The sequence below is a fragment of the Sturnus vulgaris genome, chromosome 1, assembly GCF_052056855.1.
Source record: "Sturnus vulgaris isolate bStuVul1 chromosome 1, bStuVul1.hap1, whole genome shotgun sequence".
In the NCBI taxonomy this organism is placed as follows: Eukaryota; Metazoa; Chordata; class Aves; order Passeriformes; family Sturnidae; genus Sturnus; species Sturnus vulgaris.
Window position 1 is genome coordinate 44,429,764 of NC_142243.1, and position 13,467 is coordinate 44,443,230.

The following is a 13,467-nucleotide window of genomic DNA, read 5'->3' on the forward strand; positions in this document are numbered from 1 at the left end:
CAAATGCACAGGTCCAGGTAGATGATGTCAACAGTCAGTAGCAATAATACTGTTGAATATCCTGCCCCTCATAAAACTTTTCTTCCAAAAGCTGGCTTTAGAGAATTTAACTTGCCACAAGTGATTGGAGTATTAACTCTGAAGATTTGACTCAAAGATTGAGTTCTTGAAATACATAAATACTGCTCTTCTCTCTTCCTAGAGGCAGTACCTCAAGTTTCCTTCAGTAGGTCGTGATGACTGTGCTATTTATTCACCTGACGGAAGGAATTCTAGAGTTTATTTTGAGCAGGTTATCCATTCTTCATGCTTAAGACTCCATAACTGCTAAAGCCTTTGCTCAGAAAGAAAATAGCTTGAGGTCACAGAGGGTTGAAATTTGTGATGAGCAAATGTTACAGGTCATCCATCTTAAAATAAGAACTTTTCCTTTGCAGTCAAGCAGAGTTAGCTGAAGGTAAAAAGATAAGGGGTTGTTATCTATCTTTCAGTGAGGTACTGACTGGGATTGGGTTGCTTGAGAGTTGCTTCAGGCAAGCTGTGTTCTTGCGGACCAGCATTAGTGTGTGATATTTTGGGGATACCATTGTGTTATTGGTGTGAACCTGAGAGTAGTAACAGGGAAGCCTGATTTAATACATTTGAAAATAAAGCTGATGCTGCAGCACTAAATAAAGAGTGACAACTTCACTTTTGTACTTAATCAGGGAATGTCTGCTTAAGTTCCTTGTATATGCAATAACAGCATAGTGAAGTAAAAGGGAGATTAATTTCCTAGCTACTTAACGGGCATTTGTTTCAGGCATTGAAAATAGTAGTGTTTAGAAGCGTTCCTTAGAACTTAGCAGCTCCTAAAGCAATGATCTACTCAAGCAGTTGTGGGCAAGTTTCACTAAATTCGTCTGTGTGTGTTTAGGGAATAGATATTCTTCTGTCAAATAAGCATGTCAGGATGTTAGTGGTGAGATTGCTTAAGCTTTTACAGCACAGGAATGGTACTTAGTCAGCTCCTTAATCACAATACTTAGGTAGTAAGTAAGTTTCTCAACCTCAAATTCTGTTTCAGACTGGAAAACAAACTGTTCTATGTCTCCAGGTATCTCCTTACTATTTATTTCAGAATTGCAGTAGGACTTTAGTTTAGCTGGAGTTACAGGTAGAGGCTACTCAAATAATTTTATATCATATGATTTTTGGGATTAAAACATTTTGGAGATGACATAAAATATACTTGAATTTGAATGTGCAAAGATGCAGTGAAAGTAGAGTGATTGTAATATGGCAAATGGAGCATAATTTACCAGAGCCTGATACTGTTAAGGAGTAGTTAGTGTAACAAATGCAGTGAAGAAACTAGTAATTCTTGTGCAACTTGGTCCATGTATTGTTTGATAAACATAAGTTTAAAAACAAGGTATTTTTTTGTCTTGAAGCATATTGATGATTAGTGAACTTTGGTTTTAAATAAGAATTCTGAGTGCTAACAGGATGTCTCCTTTGTATTCAGATCTTGGCGCAGAATGAATATAATTAGAGAAAACAGAGATCTTGCTTGTTTCTACACCACAAAACATTCATGGAGGGGAAAGTAAGTAGTTTGAAGTTTCTTAATTTGCGTTTTTTGTTTTTAAAGCTTTGTGTGACGTTTTTTCCTCTGTTATTTGATTTAGCTGCATAGTTTTAACTTCATCCAGCTGATGAATGAAAATTGAAATAAAGACTCCTGTTGGCTCAGTGTCTTAACTAAATGGATCTTCACTAGAATCATTTTGGATTTTAATCACTGGGGTTTAGCCTTCCTTTGCTTATGCTCTACACTGCTCCCACTGCAGTGTAGCTCTGAAATGGACTACCTGACCTTACTATATAAACCACTAAATTTAAAGTGGAAATGTTTCTTCTCGGAACAGGTTTATAGTGTTTTGTGTACTTTAGTAGATGAGGATCACTAGTCCACAATACACTTAAGAAGTTGTGTAACAGATTATCTGTTAAACTACTAAGCTAGATAATTTGAAGAATTCTGCTAATAGAGATAAACCTGATCCTAATGGGGGTCGTGAATCTAAAAATGAATTTTTGGTGATACTTCTGTCTGCAAAAGCTTGGGAATGTCTAATAAAATTATCTACTAAGTTATCATAATTGTTCCTTTTCACATGCAAAGAATCTCTGTAGAATGGGGTTTTTCCTTGCTATCTAAACATCAACATAATAAAGAATGGGTTACCTACACCTTGGGAACATGAGAACTGCTTGGTTCTAATGGTTTTATGAAGAGGTATTGTCCAAATCTGTTATTTGACCAATAAATGGAAACTGATTTTTTTTTTTTGGGGGGGGGGGGGCTGGTTTTTTTTGTTTTGTTTTGGGCTTTTTTGGTTTTTTGGTTTTTTGTTTTGTTTTTTTGTTTGTTTGTTTGTTTGTTTTGGTTTTTTTGGTTTTTTTTTTGTTTTGTTTTGTTTTTTTTTTTTTGTTTTTGGGTTTTTTTTTTTTGTTGTTATTTTTGTTTTTTGGGTTTTTTTTGGTTTTTTTTGGTCTGTGTCATACATTCATCCTATCAAAGACTGAGAATACTGAGAAGGAAAGGAGAATGGGCTTGCAAGGAGCAGCAGTCATGGATCTTTCACAGCTGTGCTTTGAAGAACCATGAGGTTGCTTCAATCAAATCTAATCAAGTCTAATCAAAGAGCTCTCTGCGTTTTTGTCAGCAAAAATTAAAACTCTGGGTAGTTCAGAGTCCAGACTAGATTGAGCAGTTCTCTGACTGCAAAATCTTTCCTCTACCAAGTCAGAGTTTCGATTGACTTGAAAGAAATTGTTTAATGTTTAGTTTTACCTCAGTAGCATTGTATCTGGTACTTGTGAAAATTGAGTCTTACCTGAGTTATGATCCATGCATTTGGAATCATGTCGGCGTGGATGAATAAACTACTTCCCTTAGTAACAATAAGATACTACATTGCAGTAGATTATTAGAACAGTTTGTCCCTCCTGATATTTCTGCTCCCCAACAGAAAATGTCTGGCCTCTTCCGCAGAATTTTCTGTGGCATATGTGCAAGTTCCGTGTGCATGTGATTTGAGCCAGTTGGTGAAAATCAAATACATAAACTTCAGATTTCTTTTGCCCAACTCCTCTCATTAAAGAGCCTGAGGCAGGCTCTTGAAGTTATGATCTTGAACCTTGATGGTAACGTTCTGGTACACTTACAGAAGTCTTATAGAGCTAGTCTAAAGTCGAGAACAGATTTAATTTAAAAATTCAGTGGTATATTAATTCTTTTATAGTGAGGAGGAAAGAACTATTTAATAAGTAGCTGCCTCTTTTTTGTTGCAGCAGAAGCTTATTTGGCTTTTAGTAATTTTCTATTTGAATTCTTTAGTCCACTCAGTTCATAGTTATACATTCTCACTATAATCTATGTATAACATTTAAAAAACCTGTAACTTAATGTGTGGTGCTAAATGAGCCTGAATCATTTTGCCTACTCAGAGAATTTGTCACTTTGAATATGGGCTATGTGTGTCCATAGAGTATTTTACAGTAGTGCAAATGATGATGCTCCAGTGTTAATCTGTAGATCTCTAAAATTAATGAAGGTTGTTTTTTCGTTGGGTGTGGTGGTATGAAATTTATCTGCCAGGTCCATTCAAATTAAAAAGATTTCTCCAGTGCTTTGAAATAACTAGTGAACAGGCAATAACCTTTTTATGGGTAAGAGGACATTTGCTTCAACTCTTCTCAAAACAGCCTGGGATTAGACAGCACTGCAGAGTAGTTTGAGAGGTAATTAATAGTAAACTGTTTAAGTCCTGGAGGTACAAATAAGTTTCTTACATATTTATAGGTGAAGTTCTGAACAAGAGTAGGCCACGTGTAAGGGCTGACTTCTGAATTTCCTCTCTTTATGAAACAAGACTTGGGTCTTCTGAATTTACCTAGGGAGAGGAAACAAGAAAAATGGCAACTCAGCAAAACTGCTGTTCTGTCTTGTGTTCCTTGTCCCATCACATATTAAGAATGGTGGATAATAAATGCTTCCTGAATCTTGAAATGTAGACTTGAGGATAAGGGGAGAAAAGGAAGGGGCTATGATATTTGGAAGCTGATTTTCAGTTGTGTAATGGTTGCAAATCCTTACTCTGCCACAAAGCACTGTGCAGTTCATAGTAGGCTAAGTAAACATACACAGTAAGCATAGTAAACAAAACCTTGAGCAAGTAATAAAGAGCTTTTTTACATGTGATATGCTGTTCTAGAGAACTTAAATTAACCTTATTTATAAGGTATATAAAAGACAGAATACATACCTAAATTGTGCAACAAGAGGAGAGGGAACAGTTAGTTTCTTACTATGAACTAAGAACTGGAGCATTCTTTGACAGGCTGAATATAGTGGAATTATTAGCAGCTAGAATAGCTTCAAACATTCTGCTTCATTACTTCATGACTTCCTTGACTTGCATCTTAAATAAGGAAATTTGGAGTATGTGGAAAAACAAATAGATTTTGCAAATATGTTAAATCCTTAAGGTGGAAGATCAGTTCAATACAGTTGAAAATCAGTTCCTAAGCTTTGCAGAAAATAAGCACTTGTTTTAATTCCTGAGTAAACTCTGGGCCAGTAAAGGCATCAACTCACACTGGTTTATTTGAATAATAATGGATATTAAGTTTATGAGATTGCCTGACTAGATCACAAGATAGATGTTCTTGACCTTCCTGTTATAAGGGATATATGGGAGCTGCTCTGAATATATTTGAAATCCATGCAAAGTTTGACTTTATGACTAAATGATGGCTTGTACTGCAGACCTGTCAAGTGAGAGAAGAGAAAGGACTGCAACACAAGAATGCAGAGAAGGGTGGAAGAAGTGACCTGCTGGTTCTTGATGCAGTCTAATATGACACAGATTCAGATTCATTAAGCATCTGCTTGATAATATCTTTTCCAAGCAAACACACAGTTTACCCAGAACTGAAACTTAAATTCCTACATTGAATCAGTTTTAATATGGACAACTAGCCAAAGTATTTTTATTTGGTTCAAGTTCAGGAAAGGCATCCATGTTCAGATGCTGTTGCTTTAGTCAGAGAATACTTACTAGTATTGTCTCTGGTTCGGGTTTGGCTTTATGTTTTGGGCCGGATGGCTTCCAGATGGAAGCACCCTAGAACATGGTTTGTGCAAGCAGTAAAATATTATTAATGATCTACTATTCCAAACTCTGGTTAGTTATGTTTCAAAGCTTTCAGATTCAGAAATACGTAAAAGAGTCTTTATTTGTTCAGAGTATATTTTGAAGATTATCTAGGAAATGAAGCAATGGTAAGGCCTTGATTTTGCACTTCATGCATCTAAATTCTGTAGCTTTAGCTCACTGCTGCTTGTATCTGATACATCTGAAAAACGAGCAACTACCTTGCTATTCTTTAAGCCCTGTGACAGTTAATATATCTGTGATATCAATGTACAATGACTGTAGCTGTTGTGATCTGAGTCTTTCTAGAGTTTGGTAAATTTGGTTTCCCTCAAGATGAAGAAAATTAGGTTTGGCTGTAGTAGTACTTGGACTTGGCACAATATTGTGAACACTTGTGTAAATTGGATTTTGTGTTAAAACTGTTGGCTGAGACAGCTTCAGACAGATGCTTTAGACAATAGCAGGAATGGTTGGGGTTTTTTTTCCCTACCTGTGTAGCCTTCTTAGAATTTATTCTCGTCTGGTAGTACCTTTCAGGGCAAGTTCCAATGCCAGTCTTTGATCCTGACTTAGCCACTAACTTAGGAAAAGGTATGCATAAGTAAATCTATTTAGTAGTATTTAACTTGTATGTCCGCTTTATGGATATATAGAACAGAAGAGCTTAACGTATGATAAGAGTAAACTGCAAGCTAACAACAAAGAAAATTCCATATCCATTTTCTAACAAAAACATGTATATATCATCTTAACATAATTTTTGCAGTTCAGCACGGGTTTTCCTGTGACTTCTGGAGAAACTTAACACTCTTTTGTATTCTAGATATAAGCGAGTCTTTTCAGTTGGAACCCATGCCATCACCACATACAACCCCAACACGCTGGAAGTTACAAATCAGGTAACTGTCATTTTTGAAGTTGATTTTTGACTTATGTTCATTATCCGGAGTGAATAATGGCATTTGAGGTTAAGAAACCATCTAGTCTTACAAGATCTCAGAAAAGCCAGAAGGTGTGGCAGCTGTGTACAAAAGCATACATAACAGAAGGTCTGTGTTGCCTTCTCTAACTCTACAAATACCCACTAGGGTTTTGTACTTTTAGGCAATTTCTCTTTATTGGCCAACAAGTAGTAGTTTGCCTTTGGCTGTGCTGTTCTGAAGGAACCTGGATAAGTTTGATCACTGCTAAGCTGTGTCCCTGAAGGGAGTCAGGACACTTAGTTACTTTGCACAGTATCAAATAGGAAGCTCAAGCTCCTGCTGTCAAGTAGCATGCTAGCTATCATCTTGTTACAGGGTTATTATAAGTTCTAAGGGGTTTTGAGGGGGGGAGATGTAGCTTTAAAATTACTAACAGTATAACTTAATTACTTTCAACTGTCTAGTGGCCTTATGGAGATATCTGTAGTATTTCTCCTGTTGGAAAAGGACAAGGAACAGAATTTAACCTCACTTTTCGCAAAGGGAGCGGAAAAAAATCCGAGACACTTAAGTTTTCCACAGAGCACAGAACAGAACTTCTGACAGAGGCACTGGTAAGATTTTTATTCTTATTTTCTTCAAGCAAGCAGTAAGTACTTGGTTACCATTGTCATCTCTGGTGGCTTATTATGATTTCTTTCCCTGCATAGAAAGTAGGAAAGCAAGTTTTTTGAGCTCTTATGTTAATGATCTTGATCTAGTGTCAGTTGGAGCAAGTATGCATGATTTGTAAAGAGTAAGGCTACAAATATTGAATATATTAAATGCAGTGGAATGGTGAGCCTTCTGAGGAAGCTTAATATGAGTTCCATAAAACAGTCAGCTTAAATGTAGACTTTCTGGATAGATAGGTTCTCATATTTGCATTCATTCACTGTTAACTTTTTTTAAAAACAGAGATTCAGGACAGACTTCTCAGAAGGAAAAATCACAGGACGGGTGAGTGTCTGGCATATGTGCAGTTTAAGGAAATGATCTAAAGACTCAAATTTCTACTTTGTTCATGTATTTTATGCTTGTGCTGTATGTGCTAAAATAGTTTTTGTGAATTTGGATCTGAAGTCTTTGAGAAGAGGAAATGGAGTTTGTTGAAAAGCAGTGGGAGCCTCTTTACCAGTAGAATATTTGAGCTCTCTTTGATTGGCTGGAGCCTTATACTTGTGCATGGACTATGAATGTTACTGTTGAAATACAGGGCTGTGCCTTGTGGAGTTCTTATCTGGAGAGGAGAAAAACATTGATTCATCAGCCAATGTTTGCTTTGCTTTCTAATTAAATATTTTCTGCGTAACATCCTGAACGTTTGATGCTCCCTAGAAGGATTTCTATAGGTCAAATTACAGACAAGATTGGCATTTCCTGAATTGTGGTAATACAGTAATAAGCAATGCAGTCAACAGAGCTAGACTTTATATTTGTCTTTTTGTCATAGAAGATAGCACTTCAAGTGCTTAAAGTTACTTGAAGTAATTTGAAATATTGCATAGAATAAATCTTGAGTCATGAGCATAGTATCATTGCTGGAATATGGGGATCCTCTTTATCTTATCATGGTTTAGAAAAGATCTCTTACTTTTGCTAGTTTAAGTAAGTTTGTATTTGTAATGGAATGTGACTGCAGGAGATAAAAAATTTTCACTACAGTGACAAACTTAACTTGATTTAATTAGCTGAATAACAGCATTTGATATAAATGCTATTTCCTCATCTGACCACAGTGTTCAAAAGTCTATGAGTAGACCACCTTCTGTAACAAGAGAACTTACTTCCTTTGGGAGTGGCTCTTTTGGGATTCTGTTCTTGCTTCAACATGCTTGTTTAAGCTGTGACCTCCTGGTCAGTTGACAGCTACAGCTTTCAAAGCTTTGCTTCATAGTATTCTTAATATGGATAAGAGCATTAAGGGAAATTATGTGTTTTTTTGAATTTACTAGCTAAGTAGAGAACTACTGCTGTGTAGTAAAGGAGTGTGCATAGATGTCTAAAAGTAGCTCTCTCTTCAGAGGTATAACTGCTATAAGCATCACTGGAGTGATACAAGAAAACCTGTGATTCTGGAAGTGACTCCTGGAGGTATTGACCAAATTGATCCTGCAACAAATAAGGTCCTGTGCTCCTATGACTACAGAAATATTGAAGGCTTTGTTGATATTACTGGCTATCAGGGAGGCTTCTGCATCCTCTATGGAGGATTTAGTAGACTGGTGAGTATTAAATCAAAATATCTTGATACGGTTCTTAGGATGTTTATAGCTGTGTATTTAATAACGAAGTTTCAACATAGTTGGAGCATATAAATATGTACATCTTTGGGATCCAGCTGTGGAACCTCAAGGCTTATAGGCAGATCCTAAAAGGAAAGAAAACTAGTTAAAACATTTGAGAGTTATGTATGGGTTTGGTTACGGTTTTTGGTGGGGGGAGTTGCGTGTGTGTATTGCATGTTTAAGAACTAGAAAGGATAAAATATCTAGTTTATTCAGGTAGTGAGTATGAATGTAATGTGGATGTGGAATTTCCTGTTGTTACTCAAATTTACAGAACTGACAGGTAATGTTTTACTAATCTGCCTAACTGATGGAGGAATTCAGTTCAGAAATAGATTGGTCAGTGATGCTATTGCCTCTTGAGACCTGTGATCTGATTACTTGGCAGCCTTGCTTGGAAAATATTGCAGTGTAATATTTTGGTTCTAAAGTTATGACAGGGTTTCTGTGTACTGTACTTTAAGCAGCTGAAAAGGATCTTTACATTATTAATCATAAATTAATTCCTAGATATAGCTACCTCATCTCTACTGACAAAATAGGACTAGATGAGTGTTTCCACGTGTTTTGTACTGCAGCATGCTTTTCTCTGGCATAAAACTAGTAATATATAATTGATCCTCTAGAGCTGCCCTAACCTTGAAGATCACCAGTAGTAGCCCCAGTTGCTTTCTCTGGGTCCTCAATCCTGCCAGGCTGTCAGGGTCTGTAAGTTTAATGACACACTAATGTGTAGCAGGGTATCCTTTAGGAATAGCTGCTATAGAACTTTTTTGTTTTAAAGGCAAATATAAAGTTAATAGTTGATCTCTTGTGTAATAAATACTTGTCTATACCATGCACTTAGCAAAGGCTGGTCCAGTTGCTGTGACCATTCCCTACTGTTAGGTATATAGAGGAGGATTATTTATAGAACCGTCATTTTCTTCAGCTGTGCTGTATTTTTCACCTGTTAATTTTTTTTTTTTTTTTTTTTTTTTGACAAAATTTGCAGCACCTGTTTGCCTCCGAGCAGAGGGAGGAAATTATCAAGAGTGCAATAGAGCATGCTGGCAACTTCATAGGCATATCTCTGCGGATAAGGAAAGAATCCCTAGAATTTGAGCAATACTTGAATCTTCGCTTTGGAAAGTACAGCAATGATGAATCTATAACATCTTTAGCAGAGTTTGTTGTTCAAAAAATAACACCTAGGCACTTGGTAAGGCTGTCAGACTGAACATACTTGGTTCCTATTAAGTACTAAGTATTCTCTTTTCTAGTATGCTTCTCTCTTGTTTTACAAGGAACCTGTGAAAAGAATACTAGCTCTTACAGAAGCTTGCTTAGTTGAGAGGGATCCAGCTACCTACAACATTGCAACTTTGAAACCTTTAGGCGAGGTAAGGGGCATTCTTTCTCAGTACCACTTCTTCAAACAAAGGCTCTTAAAGGGGGAATTGATAGTATACATAAACCTTAATTTGTAGAGTAGCTACACAGCACTGCTTCATAAATGTGATCCTTGTCCCTTATTTTTAGGTATTTGCAATAGTGTGTGACTGTGAAAATCCCCAGCTCTTCACCATTGAATTCATCAAAGGACAAAATCGGAAATACTCTTCAACAGAAAGGTAACTGGAACTTCTGTGCATTATAGATTCAAATAGAAGTTCCTACTGTAGTGCTTGTAGTTCCTCGCCTTCTATAAACTCTGACCCTTGGAGAGGTTAACTTGAGAACTTGCTGTTCTAGCAGTCTACCACTGATAAATTAAAATTTGTTACATGAACTAAATCTTTCCCATTTACCTTCATCCCAACTTAAAGCAAATCTCTCCAGAAGTTTTCTGATGAACATGAAAGGGTGTTGGACAATTAGATACAGCCTGTTTCTCCTAAGCAGTATAGTTCTCTGTATGCTGTACTTGGTTAAGTAGTATATCTGAAACAAGGGAAGAAAGCACAGTCTAAGTAATATGAAAATATGAAGGCTGTGAACCCTTTGAGCTCTCTGCTTGAGACAGTCTTAGTCGATTCTATTTAAAATAACCAACAGAACAGTCCCTGAGTGCACTTACAGTTGTAATACAGTCTAATCCTGCTAAGTGAGGTTTTGCAGAAAGCACAGGGATAAATTGGCTGACAACATGTGTCACTCATTAACAGATAATCTAGAACTGATCCCATTAGTAAAAGGCTGCAGCTGGCTATACTGGGTATAAGTCATCTCTCTCCTTACAGTGAATAAAGGAACACTGAAAGTTAGTGATTTCTTCCAGAGGTGTAGGTGTTGGCAATAGTGTTAGTAAGAGATTCCAAGTACTGCTGCCTTTCATTATGTGATATTTTTCCCCCCTGTTTTTCTTATAACTTGTTTCTTTGGCACCACTTCTCTGATATAAATTGTATTTGTGTGTCTTTGTCCCAACCCAGAGATTCTCTCCTGGCTAGCTTGTTGGATGGAGTGAGAGCCTCTGGTAATAGAGATGTCTGTGTGAAAATGACCTCCACACACAAAGGCCAGCGTTGGGGATTACTCAGTATGCCTGTAGATGAAGAAGTAGAGAGCCTTCATCTGAAGTTTTTGGCTGCTCCTCCAAGTAAGCTAATGCTTCTTACATGGGTTTATAGTGCTCTTTAAAGCATCCAGATATTGAGTCAAGTACTGTACACTTAACTTTTGATATGTCTTTTTTCAGATGGTAACTTTGCAGATGCTGTGTTCAGGTTCAATGCTAACATTTCCTACAGTGGAGTCCTACATGCAGTTACACAAGATGTAAGAATGGAGCCTTTACCCATCCTTTCAAGATGTTGCTAATGCATAAAAAAATTAATGATTGTTATTTTTTAAACAGGGTCTGTTCTCAGAAAACAAGGAGAAGCTCATTAATAATGCCATAACAGCATTGCTCTCCCAAGAGGGAGATATTGCAGCATCTAATGCAGAGCTTGAAAGCCAATTCCAAGCAGTAAGACGACTAGTGGCATCAAAAGCAGGTTTCCTTGCCTTTACTCAGCTTCCAAAGTAAGTGCAAAGTCTCTTCAAGCTTGGAAGTCGTAGATGAAAATAGCTCCCAAGCTTTTGTTAGTAATTTATGTCTAAAAGTGAGAAATGGAATTAGGACTCCCTTCTGAAAAGGACTATAAGACTCTGTATACGATTGTTTTCAGTAGTATGAGGCTGCCACCAGGCTTTCATGCAGATTGAGACTCCCAGGTAATCATTTGCAAGTAAAGCTGATTCTTCCTGTGCTAAATACTCTCTGCCTTGAGGCAAATTCTGTTTAATGATTTTCCTAGTGGAAAAATTTTTAACATGTACCTTCATCTGTCCTTGAAGTGGGCAGTTCTTCATTCTCAAAGTGTGCTGATGCCTTTGCTATCTACAGTTCAACACAAGATTAAATGTTGTTAGGAGGTTATACTTCTGTACTAAGTACAGACTGCTTGGAGTTTGTCTTAAATAACACAAAGAAGCAGAAAAACTGTCTGTTTTTCTGGAAATGAAAAATTCTTTGAAATATTTCTGACTAGGAAATACAGAGCAAAAAAATAAATAGAAATATAGAGAATGATGAGAAGATTAAAAAAAGCACTTAGCCTGAGACCTTTATAAACTTCTATTACTCTGTAATTAGTATTTCTGTCACTACACAGATCTTTATTTTGATGAATATGCTTGGCATGTTGTTAACAGTGAAGTCAATATTTTCCTGCCAAGAATCTCAAATTTATGAAAATACCAAGTTACTGGCTTGCTAAATGCAATGGATGCAGACCCCTCTTGTCCGCTGACTAGATTTGAGCCTAATTTTACGATTTTAGCTTCTTCTCTGATCTTAGTGGTTTTGCTTCCCTTTCAAAAGATTTCGAGAACGATTAGGAGTGAAGGTTGTGAAAGCCCTCAAAAGGAACAATGATGGAGTAACCCATGCCTCTATTGACATGCTTTGTGCTCTTATGTGTGTAAGTATTCAATTTCAGGTTCTTTCACTTTGGAATATGTGAACTTCAGGCTACTGAAAGATGTGGATATAGAGACTGACATTCAACTTGCAATGTGTTCAGACATGGAATAACTTGTTATACAGTGATTTCTTGCTGAACTTGAAGGAGAATATGCTTTTTGTGGGTAGAGAGAGTGGCTTTTGGTTTACGGCTGTTAAGAACTGAGGGTTGAAATGTGGCTGCATAGTGAATATTTTTTCTTTTATAGCCCATGCATGACGACTATGACTTGAGGCAAGAGCAGCTGAACAAAGCTTCCCTTCTTTCTTCAAAGAAGTTTCTAGAAAATCTACTAGAGAAATTCAATTCCCATGTGGTAAGTCAAATTTTGGAAACAGATTTAGTCTTCTTTAAATGCCTTTCCTAATTGCAATGAAAATGCTCTTGTCATACTTATATGTACCTTTGAATGTATTTGCACCTGCAATTCAAAATACAGCTCTGTCTGGCACTGAAGTTTGTTCTAATTAAACTTGGATCTTAACAGGTTAGGACAGAGCTGTCAATACCGCAGAATTTGAATGTCCTGCAACAAATGTTTGCATGTTTAATATGAAAACTGGATGTTTCTTTTAAGTAAAAGAATAACGTAAACTCGTATTTGTGGGATTAAACTAGATAAAAGTAGTTTGAATCTCTGATCTGCTTTAGAAACCAATTATTTATGGGTAGTGCCATGCTCATATTGCTTGTTTACAGACTATTTTAGTGCTATGACAGGGTAGAGCATCGTGACACCTTCAGCATCATGACTACTCTTGGACCGCTGTATCTGAATTACATACCTGTCTTCCTGATTTCAGGATCATGGGACAGGTGCCCTAGTAATTAGTTCGCTTCTGGACTTCCTGACATTTGCCCTATGTGCTCCATATAGTGAGACTACTGAGGGGCAGCAGTTTGACATGTTGTTGGAAATGGTGGCATCTAATGGAAGAACACTATTTAAGCTCTTTCAGGTAAGACTCACTTTTCACTGTTACTAGAGGCTTCAGGTAGTCAGTGAACATGAAATTTT

The 13,467-nt window shown here is 36.8% G+C and overlaps 1 protein-coding gene across 2 annotated transcripts in view; it reads left to right on the forward strand.

Annotated features, from left to right (window-relative positions):
* DNAJC13 (DnaJ heat shock protein family (Hsp40) member C13) overlaps positions 1-13,467 on the forward strand; it is a 56,412-nt gene that overhangs the window by 6,430 nt on the left and 36,515 nt on the right. For both annotated transcript variants that reach the window (XR_015803829.1, XM_014878394.2), the window contains exons 2-15: positions 1,508-1,588; positions 6,031-6,106; positions 6,595-6,744; positions 7,088-7,129; positions 8,194-8,394; positions 9,452-9,658; positions 9,744-9,839; positions 9,979-10,070; positions 10,872-11,038; positions 11,138-11,217; positions 11,297-11,466; positions 12,308-12,407; positions 12,658-12,765; positions 13,253-13,408. Coding sequence is in view for 1 of the 2 variants with exons in the window: in XM_014878394.2 (XP_014733880.1) it covers positions 1,521-1,588; positions 6,031-6,106; positions 6,595-6,744; positions 7,088-7,129; positions 8,194-8,394; positions 9,452-9,658; positions 9,744-9,839; positions 9,979-10,070; positions 10,872-11,038; positions 11,138-11,217; positions 11,297-11,466; positions 12,308-12,407; positions 12,658-12,765; positions 13,253-13,408 (1,713 nt within the window). In the remaining variant the exon portion in view is untranslated. The remainder of the gene's footprint in view (positions 1-1,507; positions 1,589-6,030; positions 6,107-6,594; positions 6,745-7,087; positions 7,130-8,193; positions 8,395-9,451; positions 9,659-9,743; positions 9,840-9,978; positions 10,071-10,871; positions 11,039-11,137; positions 11,218-11,296; positions 11,467-12,307; positions 12,408-12,657; positions 12,766-13,252; positions 13,409-13,467) is intronic.